Below are 13,403 nucleotides of genomic sequence, written 5' to 3'. Positions count from 1 at the left end.
AACACTTATCATGCTGCTTTATTTTTCACTTACAATAAATTTTATTTGTTTGAAGAGATAAGGTTTGAAACGTGCTTTATTAAGATATGTTGAAAGACAACACTGAGACTTCACATTAACACGACAGGCAAACAGCACCATAGCGGACACAGACCATGCTTGCCGGAGGCTGACCGCAGTCCACTCGAGAGCGCGGGCTGCTCAGGCCTCCTCCTCCACCTCCTCCTCCTCGAACTCGCCCTGCTCGTCGGCCGTGGCGTCCTGGTACTGCTGGTACTCGGACACCAGGTCGTTCATGTTGCTCTCGGCCTCGGTGAACTCCATCTCGTCCATGCCCTCGCCCGTGTACCAGTGCAGGAAGGCCTTGCGGCGGAACATGGCCGTGAACTGCTCCGAGATGCGCTTGAACAGCTCCTGGATGGCCGTGCTGTTGCCGATGAACGTGGCCGACATCTTGAGCCCCCGCGGCGGGATGTCGCACACGGCCGTCTTCACGTTGTTGGGGATCCACTCCACGAAGTAGCTGCTGTTCTTGTTCTGCACGTTCAGCATCTGCTCGTCCACCTCCTTCATGGACATGCGGCCGCGGAAGATGGCGGCCACCGTCAGGTAGCGGCCGTGGCGCGGGTCGCACGCGGCCATCATGTTCTTGGAGTCAAACATCTGCTGGGTGAGCTCGGGCACGGTCAGGGCGCGGTACTGCTGGCTGCCCCGGCTGGTCAGGGGCGCGAAGCCGGGCATGAAGAAGTGCAGGCGCGGGAAGGGCACCATGTTCACGGCCAGCTTGCGCAGGTCGGCGTTGAGCTGGCCGGGGAAGCGCAGGCAGGTGGTCACGCCGCTCATGGTGGCCGACACCAGGTGGTTGAGGTCACCGTAGGTGGGCGTGGTGAGCTTGAGGGTGCGGAAGCAGATGTCGTACAGCGCCTCGTTGTCGATGGAGTAGGTCTCGTCCGTGTTCTCCACCAGCTGGTGCACCGACAGGGTGGCGTTGTAGGGCTCCACCACCGTGTCCGACACCTTGGGCGAGGGCATGACGCTGAAGGTGTTCATGATGCGGTCGGGGTACTCCTCGCGGATCTTGCTGATGAGCAGGGTGCCCATGCCCGAACCTGTGCCCCCGCCCAGCGAGTGGGTCAGCTGGAAGCCCTGCAGGCAGTCGCAGCTCTCCGACTCCTTCCTCACGACGTCCAGGACCGAGTCCACCAGCTCCGCGCCCTCTGTGTAGTGGCCCTTGGCCCAGTTGTTGCCGGCGCCGCTCTGGCCTGCCAGGGGGAGGGCGGGCGTGAGACGGGAAGGCCCGAGCTTGGCAGATGCCCTCATTTCCCTGGGCCTGCAGCGCTGAAGCCCATCAGCCTCTGGCCCTGTGGGAAGGATGCTACGGACAGCCTCAGGACCACGGGGAATCTGGCTCGCGTGAAGGGCGCGTTTGGGCGAAAGGATTTACTGAACAGGAACAGGGCCCAGAACCCAGCTGGGTTTAAGAACTGAATCCAATCAAAGAGCCCTCAGGTTGGGGCCGGAGCGATAGCACAGCAGGGAGGGCGTTTGCCTTGCATGTGGCCGACCCAGGTTCGATCCCCGGCATCCCATATGGTCCCCCGAGCACCGCCAGGAGTAATTCCTGAGTGCAAAGCCAGGAGTAACCCCTGAGCATCGCTGGGTGTGACCCAAAAAGCAAAAAAAAAAAAAAAAAAAAAAAAAAGAGCCCTCAGGTGGCCCAGACACTCCATGGTGAAGGACAAGGGTTAGACTATCCCCGCCCAGCCGTCCACCCCGGCTCTCTACGTACCAAACACGAAGTTATCGGGCCTGAAGATCTGGCCGAATGGTCCCGACCTGACCGAGTCCATGGTGCCGGGCTCCAGGTCCACCAGGATGGCCCGTGGCACATACTTGTTCCCTGCGGGGACAGAGCTGGGTGAGAATGAGGTCGGGGCCGGCCTCACGTGCTGGGGGGGTGACTGCGCAGGGTGGGCCGGGGCCCAGCCCTCCCGGGCCCTCACCTGCAGCCTCGTTGTAATACACATTGATCCGCTCCAGCTGCAGCTCGCTGTCTCCATGGTAACTACCCGTGGGGTCGATGCCGTGCTCGTCACTGATGACCTCCCAGAACTGCAAGGGGGGGAGGGAAAGCGCCTCGCCAAGGCCCCTCGCCCGCCCTGCCCTTGGGGACCGGCCTGGCACGGCTGTGCCATCGCAGTGGGGCTAATAGCTGCAGCCCCCTCCCGGGGGACGCGCCGGGGACGCGCCCGACTGCGCGCGGGTGCAGGGGGCGCGCGGCGCACACGGGTGCAGGGAGCGCGCGGCGCACGCGGCCCGGGAGAAGAGCGGGGAGCGGACCCCAGGCCCGGCTGAGGGCCCAGTTGCCCGGGCGAGCCCCGGCGCAGGGAGAGCCCCGGGGACCCCACCCGGGGGGGGCTTCCAGGCCCCCCGCGTCCCCGGGGGAGAAGGGCGTGGCCGCCGCCCGAGGGAGCCGGGGCGGGGCGCGGGCACCCAGGGGCCTCACGGCGGTTCCGAGGCGCCCACGTCCCGCCGCCCCCGGGTCCGGCCGGACGAGCCTTGCGTGGGTCCCGGCTCTCGTGACGCGGCACTTTCCACTGCAGCCGCCGGCGGAGCCTTCACGCGACCCCACCCCGGTCCGGCCCGGCCCGGCCCGGTCCAGGGGCGGCTCTGGACGGCGGGGGTGGGGGCGGGGCAGCGTCAAAGGCGGCCGGCAGCTGCGTGGCCACGCGGGTTGGGGGCTCCTGCGCAGTGGGGGCGCCCTGCGCACCCACCCACCCACCCTCCTCCCCGCGCCCTCTCCCGGCGCCAGGATGCTCCGGACGCGCCCCTCCCCCGCCTGCATCCCCGGGGCCCGTCACCCCCCAGCCCCGCCGGGATGCTGGGGCCGCGCCCCTCCCCCGCCAGCATCCCCGGGGTCCCTCATCCCCCCGCCCCGCCGGCATGCTGGGGCCGCGCCCCTCCCCCGCCAGCATCCCCGGGGCCCCTCATCCCCTCGCCCCGCCAGCATCCCGGGGTCCCTCATCCCCCCCGCCCCGCCGGCATGCTGGGGCCGCGCCCCTCCCCCGCCAGCATCCCTGGGGCCCGTCACCCCCCTCCCCCGCCAGCATCCTAGGGTCCGTCATCCCCCCGCCCCTCCAGGATGCTGGGGCCGCGCCCCCGCCCTCAGCATCCCCAAGGGTGTCATCCCCCCCCTCAAGCACCCCGGGGACCTGTCATTCCTCCCCTCCCCCGCCAGCATCCCGGGGTCCGTCATCCCCCCTCCCCCCAAGCACCCCGGGGACCTGTCATTCCTCCCATCCCCCGCCTGAGTCCCCGGGGCCCGTCATTTCTCCCCGCCCCCAAGCATCCCCGGGGCCCGTCATCCCCGGCCGCGCCCCTCCCCCGCCCCGCGCCCACCTTGGCGCCGATCTGGTTGCCGCACTGGCCCGCCTGGATGTGCACAATCTCGCGCATGGTGGCGGCTGCGGACGGGGCGGGAGCTGAGCGCGGGGCCGGGTCGGGAGCAGCGAGTGCCCGCGGCGCCCCCCGCCCCGCTTTTAAGCGCCCGGCGCCGCCCGCCCCACCCCTGCGCGGGTGACGTCACGGCGCGGGGCGGGGCGCGGGGACTGCGGCACCGCGAGGGGGAGCCGGGGCGCGGTGCGAGGTGGGCGCGGGGCCGCGGGGGAAGGGTCTGCAGCGGCGCGGTCCCCGGGCAGACCTTGGAGGGTGGCGAGGCCGAGGGGCCGCGGCTCTGCCTGCGTCAGGGCCGGGGGCGGCGGGGGGCGCCTGGGCCGTGCGCGCTGCAGGTGGGGGGATTGTGCGTGTCCGCGCGTGAGAGAGGCGCGAGCCGCTGACACGTGTCCCTGCACACACCGGGTCTCCCGGGTCCTGACGCCTGGCTCCGGCGCCCCTCCCCCCCATGCACTTGAAGTGTCAAACGTCCATCAGGGTTCAGGGGTCCAGTGAAAAGAAAACGAGGTCTTCTCTGGACTCTGCGGATCCAAGTGGTACCCAAGAAATAATACCTTGCACCTATCATATATGTGCGTATGTATGTTCTGGGGCCACACCGGCGGTGCTCAGGGGTTCCTCCTGGCTCTACACTCAGAAATTATTCTTGGCGGTGTTGGGGGCACCCCATGGGGTGCCGGGGATGGAAGGTGATTTGGCTGTGAGCAAGCCTCCCGGCTGCTCTCTCTCTCCAGCCCCTAGTTTGTGTGTGTGTGTGTGTGTGTGTGTGTGTGTGTGTGTGTACATGTATATATGTATTGCTTTTTGGGTCACACCTGGCCATGCTCAGGAGTTACTCCTGGCTCTGCACTCAGGAACCACTCCTGGCAGTGCTCAGGGGACCCTATGAGATGCTGGGAATCGAACCCGGGTTGGCGCGGGCAAGGCAAACGCCCTCCTCGCTGTGCTATCGCTCCAGCCCCAAGTTTGTATGTATGTTTGAAGTGACTGTGGCTGGCTTTGGGGGGCCCCCGCTGGTGCTGTTCAAAGCTGGAGGGCTGGAGCCCCTATCCCTGCGTGCACAGCTACACCCGTCCTTTGAGCTGACGCCCGGCCCTGGCTCCTTTCAACTTTAAAGTCTCCCAGACTCATGACTGCCGGAATCATCTGTAATTATCCCCGGGGGGCCCAGGGGTGGCTCCCCAGGGCTTTGATTGAACCCCTGCGGTTGGTCGGGCACGGGGGCGAGGGGCTCCCAGTTCCCGGCTGGGGAAGCGAAGGCTCAAAGGCCTTGGAGCCAGCAGGCTAATGAGCGAAGCTGCTGAATCGTCTACAAAGAGAGGGCCCAGGCGGGGCCCCGGGGCCCAGCCTCGACCGCGCCCGGCGCTCAGGAGCTGCGGAGTGGCCGTACCCGGGGCCAGGCCCTTCCTTACCTGCGCGCCCACGTCCTCTCTGGGGCAGCTTCTGGGACCGTCAATGGCTGTAATTATGGGGGCGTCCCCGCAGCCAGCCCGGTAGGCCGGGCTGAAGCCTGGTCGCAAGCGGCCGCAGTTTATGGAGCAGCCCCCCCCCCCCCCGCCCCCGCCAGAGAGGGCGCCGGCCCCACGTGACCGTGTCCACGGCCGCGTTCCCAGGAAGCTGGTCCCTGGGCGCTGCCCACATGGGCGGCCGGCACTGGCCTCTCAGGCCCCCCTATTGTCCCCCTCTCTCCCCTCCTCTGCAGCCGGGTGCCCCCGGCCCCGCCCAGCCCACTCACGCCATCCTCAGGTTCCGTGGCCCGGCCCATGCCTGCCTCCCTGCACGCCTGTACCTCCAGCTCCCCAGCAGCAGCTGGAACCTTCCGGAACCTCCCAGGGGCCCATCCCCCGACGCAGTCCTTTCCTTGCCCTTGCAGTGGCTCAGAGACTGGGATCATTCTCCCCCTCTCGGCGCCAGGGCCGGGAACTGGGGGGCCAAGGCAGAGCAGAGCAGAGGCTGGGGGGGACATGGCAGAGGCCCGGGGCGGTGGGGGGCATTTCCCCGGGGGGGGGGCCCTGTTCAGGCTGAGCGCCCTGCAGCGGCCCGTGGGAAGCCTGGGTGCTGGCGGGTGAGTTCTGGGGGGGCGTCCGCGGACAGCGCAGTGGCCACCCCTCACCCCCCAGCGGGTGTTCGCCCCGAGGCTGCCACCTCCCCGCCCCCGGCCCCCGGCAGCCCACGACGTCTCAGTGTATCATCAGAGTGAAACACAGACTTTGAAATAACGCTGCTCCACCTCCGGTGACTCATGCCAGCCGGGCGTCTGCTCCCCGCCTCTGTGTGGGCACCCCGGGCACTGGGGGGTGGCAGAGCGGCCTGCTCTGCGCAGCGCCCCGCAGACCAGCTCCGGAGCCAGCGGCCGGCCTCCCCTGGCGCCTGGGCAGCGTGGCCTCACCCTCTGGGCTGAGGGGGGTCCACTGGGCAGGGGGCGGTGGGGGCGGGCAGCCGGCCACTTCCTGCCACGTGCCCCTCTGGCCTTGCATCTGATGTCACCCTAGTGTTTGAACTCGGCCCCCAGACCCTGAGGGCATGTTGGGGGTGGGGGGGTTGGACGGTCATCGTTCAGGCTGGACACGGGAGTGGGGAACGTCCAGTGGAGAGCTGGGCTGGGCCTTGTCCCAGCTGCTGGCAGTGGGCGTGTGTGTGTGCGCATGCGTGTATGTATGTGCATGTGTGCGTGTGTGTGTGCTTGTGTGTGTATGTGCGTGTGTGCGTGCGTGTGTGTAAGTGCGTGTGTGTATGTGCATGTGTGTATGTATGTGCATGCGTGTGTGTATGTGCATGTGTGTGTATGTGTGTATGTAAGTGCATGTGTGTATGTGTGCATGTGTATGTATGTGCATGCGTGTATGTGCATGTGTGTGTATGTGCGTGTGTGTATGTGTGTGTATGTGCATATGTGTGTGTATGTGCGTGTGTGTGTGTGTGTGTGTGTGTGTGTGCGCGCGCGGCCTGCTGATGAGGGTGCTTGCAGAGGGTGCCAGCCCCCAGGCGCCCCTGCGTCATCTGAGAGCTGCGTGGTGATGTCTGCCCCTCGGAGGGTCAGAGCGACCCCCAGAGCCCAGGCGTGGCCCCGCAGCGTCTGCGCTGCCTGTGCTCCCGGCGTCCCCAGGAGGCTGCAGGCACAAGGCCCTCTGCTCTCTGTTCCAGAAACTCCCCCAAAGCAGCCGCTGTTGTGCCCGGCGTGTGGACCCCCGTGCCCGTGTCAGGGACCCGCCCGTGTCCCCTCCCTGCAGGCGGGAGGGGCTCCCGGCTGCCGCTTCCCTCCCTGGGGTTCCCCAGAGACAGTCCGAGCCCTGTTTGATTTGCTCGACACCTGCCAGGAATCTCCCGGAGTAAATGAGGAGGGAGGCTTGCGGCCACCTGGGCCGCTCCGGGTGTCACTTTCCGTGGAATCCGGACCTCCCAGCGCGGGGAATGTGTGCGGATACGACACCCGGGGAGTCCCTCCGTGGGGCTGGTTTTCCATTCGCCCCTTCTCTGAGAGCAGACGGAGATCTGGGGGACACTGGCCAGCCGGCGACGCCCTGCCGTCTGCTCTCAGTAAGCTTGTGTGTTTGGGGCCACACCTGGCGCACACGAGGAGACCGTGTGTGGGGCCGGGGGTCACACCAGGGGCTCTGCAGGCAGAGCGAGAGCCTTCGCCCCGCCCTCTGTCTTGCTTTGCTTCTGGTGGAATGCGGGCCTGGACAGCCTACGGGGGATTCCGGATGCTCTTCCTTTGTGGGGGGAGGAGGGCACACCTGCTGGGCTTAGGATGTATGATTCTACACTTTTTTTTATTTTGGATTTTTGGGTGATGCCCAGGGGCTATTCCTGACTCTGCCCTCAGGAATCACTCCTGGCGGTGCTCGAGGGACCCTATGGGATGCTGGGATCAAGCCCAGGCCGGCCATGTGCGAGGCAAACGCCCTCCCCGCTGGACTGTGCTGCCAGCTCTACACTTCTCAGAATTGTATAATTCAATGCAGAAACCCTGGATCCTGGGACTTACATCTGCCGAGCCCCACGCACTCAGGAGACGGACCCTTTCCCGCTGCCTCCACGTTGCCCGTGGTCTGGCCAATGCTTCTCAGGTTTTGTCCATCTGTGGCCAGTGACTGACAACCCCTGACCCCTAACTGGCCCTGACTCAGTCCTCTCAGCCAACTGATTCACACGGCCAGGGCCTCTGCCATGGTTGGAGTGACTGTCCCCTCCCCCCCAGACACGCCACTGCATGGACGAGAGCGCAGGTAGATGCAGCGTGTACAAACCACGGCACTGTGTGACTTAGGGCACATCACTTAACCTCTCTGTGCCTCATTTCCTCTCTGGCGGCAATAATACTATCTATCCGCTTCCTGGGGCTGATCCAAGGACGAAGTGAATTCACCTATGGGAGCCCGGAGCCCAAACTTCTGACTCAGGCCTGCGGGTCCCTTTATTACAATCCCCCCCTCCCTTATCCTCCCGCACACAGACGTGCGGCTTCCCCAAGCACTGTGTCCACGCCTGGAGTTGCCGTCCCGACTGTCCCGACTCCCCCGCGCCAAGGTCAGCTGCCACTGCAGCAGGGAGAGAGCAGGACGCTCAGAGCACTCAGGGACGCCAGGCTCCCACACCCTGGACCCGCTGGGGGTCCCCGAGACACACGGGGCAGAGCGCTGGCCGCAGCTGCCCGCCCTCCTGCAGACGGCTGTGCACACCCGTCTACCCTGCCGGGGGGCGAAGGTGCCCGCCACACTGGCCAGGGCGGACGGGAGCCGGCATCTGCTCCATCTCGGCGGGCAGCGGCTCCTGGGAGCTGCGTCAGCACTTCCCGCTGCAGCGAGAGGCCGAGAGCCGGCCCTGTCACCTCCCCTGCTCTGCCGCGGGGACGGGGGCCCTGGGAGCCCAGAATGCACACACACACACACACACACACACACACACACACACACACACACACGGGCTGCCATTCACGGGCTTTGGCAGCAGTCAGGAGCCTTCGCAAGCACCTCAGAGCTGCCGCGAGGTAGAGCACTGGCCTATATGCAGCCGAGCCCGGCTCAATCCCAGCACTGCCCGGGGTCCCCTGAGCACAGCACCAGGAGCGAGCCCTGAGCACTGCTGGGTGTGGTCCAGCCCCCCACCCCACCCCCCAGTGAACACGCCTTAAACAGTCTGGGGACTGGAGCCACAGCACAACGGGGAGGGCAGTTGCCTTGCCTGCAGCTGATCTGGGTTCGACCTCCGGCATCCCATATGCTCCCCCAAGCACTGCCGGGAGTAACTCCTGAGCACTGCCAGCTGTGGCCCCCCACCCCACGTCAGTGCCTCACAAGCCCCACCGACACGGCCTGTCCGGCTCTTTGCAGTGGACACTGGCCACCAACACTTGGCCTCAGAGCCAGCCGGCAGCGGGTGCCGTGGGAAGACAAAGTGCCTTTTCCCTGTTTAACTGTGAGAAGTGGTGTAAGGGGCCCCGGGTGCGAGTCGCGGGAACGCCCAGCCCCCTGCGGCTGCTTGTACAGCAAGGAGGCTTCAGAGAAAGCCCCAGATCCTTTCTTTTCCTTACGAACCCTCCTGTGTTTGCCAGGAAAATTCCAGAAATACTTGTGACTGCGTCGAGCTACTACCCGTTCCTTAAAGTCAGACACGACACGCCCAGAGCTGGCAGCAGGCTGTCACCTCCCGTCTGGGGTGGATTGCTTCTGCGAAATGTCTTTGATTTCACTCAGGCCCCGGGGGCCGTCTGAGCCCGCTGATATTGCTTGCTTGGTCAGCCAGGAGGGTTGTTACCTGCACGTCCTAACCTTGGCAGCCACTGCAGTTTCATCGTCAGACACTCGAAGCACAGAAGGGGTTTGAGATGGAGGGGTGGGGCCTGGATACCCTGAGGAGAAGCCAGGTCTGGGCCAGTCACCTTCCGTCTCGGGCCAGCAGGTGGCGCGCTGGCCACGGACAGCTTGGTTGCTGTAAGTGTGGGTCAACGGGGAGTCCTCTGGGTGTCCACACAGCCCAGAGGCGAGCACAGCCAGAAATGCCCCCGGGTGGGGTGGTGCTGAGTCGTGTCTGGGCCCCATGGGATGCGTGCCTGCTCTGCTGACTCAGGTGACGTCGAGTTAAGGGGGGGGGGTAGTTTGGGCAGCAAGAAGACATGGGTCCCACCGAGATGCCCCAGGAGAAATAGAGCTAAAAGCAGAGCCCGGCTGAGGCCATGGCGGGGGCGGGGGTGGGGGTGGGAAGGCAAAGGGGAAACTGAGTCCCAGCCAGACCAAGAGCTCAGGCTGCAAATGGTCTGCCAAGACTAACCAGAGATTCAGGACGGGGCTTGTCTGGAACCAGGCTACGAGGAAGGGACAGAGAAGCAGAGACACAGCGGCGGGGTGGGGGAGGGTGTCAGAAGGATGAAATCAGAGCTGAGGCGCCCCCCCCGCCGCCCCACCCTCCCTGGACTTCCCGAGTTGCTGCTGTTCTTGCCGGGAGAGGCTAGACGGGGAAGGATGCTCTCAGCTTCCCGTCCCCATGCAGAAATCGGCACCCGGGGAAATGACTCAGTGCCAGGCAGTGGCGGCCTGGGTCTGATGAGAAAGCATCTGGATTCTTCCCAGAATGTTCAAGCAGAACTGGAGCCGAACACGGTCCAAAGGCATCTCTCGGGGTCCCTCTCTGCAGACAGGGAGCCGCAGGCCCCTGCTCTCTGGGGGCTGGGGGGCAGGGCATTTACATTTCATTATTCGACCCCACCCTCTGGAGAGAGGACTGAACCAAGCTTTGGGAGGTGAAAATGCTTTACCCAAAGGTGGCTTAAAGGAGTGGAAAGAAGTGCCCACCCCCCACGGCCCCACACACTAATACCGCTAGAGTTGGCCCTGGGTGACAGTTATGTTTAAATAAGAACAGGGCATATGGGGCTGGAATACGGCAGGTAAGGCATTTGCTTTGCACGGGGCCAACGGGGTCCGTCCCATACGGTGCCCTGAGCACCGCCAGGAGAGATTCCTGAGTGTTCAGCCAGGAGTGACCCCTGAGTATCACTGCGTGTGATACCGTCCCCCACCCCCAAAAAAAGATTTAAAAAAAAAAACACAAGGGTGGGAGTGTGGTTCAGTGGTGGAGCATTGGCCTTGCAGGTGGGAGATTCTAGGTTCAGTTCTGGCTGGTACCAGACACCCCCCCACCACACACACACACACACACAAGCACACACACACACACACGCACACACACGCACACAAGCTGCTCTGAGATGCAGGTCTGGAGGGTGGCAGCAGACCGCGCAAAGGCCCTTCCTTCCTCCTGGGGGCCGACTCTGCAGGGGTCCCGGCCCAGCTGCCCGGCTTGGCGTGCGCACACCTTTCCCCCACCGAGCAATCCACGACCAGGCCGAGCGCTTCCGGGAGGGGGCTGTGACGTCACTCGGCCCGGGTCAGGTGACCTGCAGGAGGACGGTGATTGGTGGCAGCGGCGGTGGGCGGGGCCCCGCATCCCTTGCAGCTGCGCCGGGAAGGTGCTGGGGACCAGCATGATGGGGAAGCCGCCCCCGGGGAAGGAGGCAGGTGGGTCTCCGTCCCCGGGGAAGGAGGCAGGTGGGTCTCCGCCCCCGGGGAAGAAGGCAGGTGGGTCTCCGCCCCCCGGGGAAGGAGGCAGGTGGGTCTCCGCCCCCCGGGGAAGGAGGCAGGTGGGTCTCCGCCCCCCGGGGAAGGAGGCAGGTGGGTCCGAGCCTGAGGGCGCCGCTGCCAGAGGGGACGCCGGAAGGATGCGCACGGCAGGAGTGAGGGGTCGCTGCAAGGCCCTACGGCTGCCCCCCAGCCCTGGGCCGACCCTCCCTCCCCCCCCAGCTGCTCCCTGCCTTCCCCAGGCTCCCCGCGGGGCGCTCATTTAAAAAATAATAATAAATCAGGTTTACTTATTTACAAGTTGTTTACAATAATTGATTACATTCAGTATTCCGACCCAATCCCACCACCATTACACCTTCCCACCACCATCATTTCAAATTTTTTCCAACACTTCCCCAGGCCTGCCCCCAAAGCAGGTCCTAAATAATTTATTTGGCGTGGTTTGTTATGAATAATCCACTAAAAGTGATCCCTAGGCGTTTCCTTAGAGGAAAGTGTGTGAAGATTGTTGTATTTCACCCTGGAGCCAGTAAGCCCTCGTATAAGAGATAACTAACATGGTGTTACGGGTTGAACCTTGGTGCTAATATATACATGTATGTATGTGTGTATGTATGTGTGTATGTTGTTGTTGTTTCTTTTTTGGGTCACACCCAGCGATGCTCAGGGGTTACTCCTGGCTTTGCACTCAGGAATTACTCCTGGCAGTGCTTGGGGGACCATATGGGATGCCAGGGATCGAACCCGGGTCGGCCGCGTGCAAGGCCAACGCCCTCCCCGCTGTGCTATCGCTCCGTTGTTGTTGTTGTTTCACTGAGCTGAGTCGGTGCCGGCTGCCTTACACGGCGTCAGGTGTGCTGCGCGGGCCTTGGTGCAGGGAATGAGGCGTCTGGATGCAGCCCGCGGTGCTCTTGATCACGCCCCATCCCTTGCAGGCTCCCTTTCCAAGAAAGCGACCAGGACGGAGCGTCCTTCATGATAATGCAGGGGGGTACTGCATGCAGAGCCAGCTGGGCGTCCGGGAGGGAGCGTGGGCGAGAGCCTGGCCACTGCCAGCCGGCCTGGTCTCTGGCCATGAAGGCCGTCTGTCCCTCCCGGCCTTACGCTCTTAGCGTGTGCACTTGGGAAGGACATGGCGGCTGCTGGCCGGGCTCAGGCTCCAACAGGCCGGGAGTCCGGGGCTCGTGTCCACGGCCCGCTGGGCAGCTCTGCCTACAGGCTGTGAGAAATTAGGCAAATGACCAAGGTTGAAGAGACCCCCGAGAGGCCAGTCTCGGAACGGGGTCTAAACCTTCGTTCTTATTTTACGCACCCGGTGGTTCTGGCCTCTAGGGCTGGAGAGGACTCAGGGGCTCAGGCCGGCCGGTGGAGACGGGTTCACTGCCTGGCACCACGTGGTTCCCTGAGCCCCTCCAGGGCCCTCTCCCACCCGCCCCCCAAGCACCAGGCCGAGAGTAGCGCCCAGACCCAGCCGGAGTGCGCGTGATGGAATTCCTGGGGAAGTTCCCTCCAAAGTTTGCCCAGGAAGCCTCGTGGACAGTGAAGAGGTGGGACTTGGGGACAGGAAGGGGAGGGGGCCGTGTCGGGAGGGACCTCAGAGCCGTGCCCCAGGGAACAGCTCTCCCGCTGAAAGTGACCCTTGCTCCAGCTGAGACCCAGAGGGCCCCAGGGTGCTTTGTCAGTGGAAACTTCTAGACTGAGCTCGCCTGAGCATCCGGCTCTAACGCTGCCGCGTTGCTTTGGCAGCCGCCCGGCCGCCAGGGCCTGCAGCGCTTCGTCGGAGCCCGGGCCGAGTGCGGGGCCCGGGGTCGGCATGAGGAGGCCCCGACGCCACACACATTGATGAGCGGCCAGGCCTTGTGTCGCCGCTGGTGTCTGACTCCCCCATCCTAATCATGGGGACTTAATTTAACAAAATTTTTAAATTAAGTTTTATTAAAAACACCGTGATTTACAAAGTTGTTCATTATACAGGTGTCTCGAGCATGGAGTGTTCCCACAGCACCCGTGTGACCTTCCCGCCTCCAAAACCCCCGGTTTCCCTCCCAGCCCCAACCTGCCCCCTGAGGCACAGAACAGATTGACTTTCTGTTGCTTATTCCAAGGACACTTAAGGACTGGCAAATGGAATGACCAGAAAATAAATCAGTAAGGGCCAATTTGTAGTTACTATACGATTTTGACCTATATAAATAAGAACATTAAAGCCATTTAATACAATATTTTGTGATTGTGATCGTGAATACAATATTTTAAAAGCCTTTTCTAATTTACGTATATACATTTTCAACTCTGGAATCTAAAGTATATTACACTGAATTGTATCTTCTGCTTGGATCTCATGGTAACAATCATGTCTCACCTGTCAGT

General features: G+C 63.7%; 1 protein-coding gene across 1 annotated transcript; it reads right to left on the bottom strand.

Moving 5' to 3' along the window:
• Positions 1-17: 17 nt before the first annotated feature.
• Positions 18-3,557, bottom strand: TUBB2A (tubulin beta 2A class IIa). The gene is made up of 4 exons (XM_055124259.1): positions 3,400-3,557; positions 2,004-2,112; positions 1,790-1,900; positions 18-1,262 (listed from the first exon to the last, which is right to left on the bottom strand). Exons 1-4 carry the CDS (start codon positions 3,454-3,456, stop codon positions 202-204), a joined length of 1,338 nt encoding a protein of 445 aa, XP_054980234.1. The 5' UTR covers positions 3,457-3,557; the 3' UTR covers positions 18-201.
• Positions 3,558-13,403: the final 9,846 nt, after the last annotated feature.

This window comes from Sorex araneus, chromosome 2, assembly GCF_027595985.1.
Source record: "Sorex araneus isolate mSorAra2 chromosome 2, mSorAra2.pri, whole genome shotgun sequence".
Lineage (NCBI taxonomy): Eukaryota > Metazoa > Chordata > Mammalia > Eulipotyphla > Soricidae > Sorex > Sorex araneus.
The sequence above is the reverse complement of the archived record's forward strand: the minus strand, read 5'-3'. Positions and strand labels throughout refer to the sequence as shown.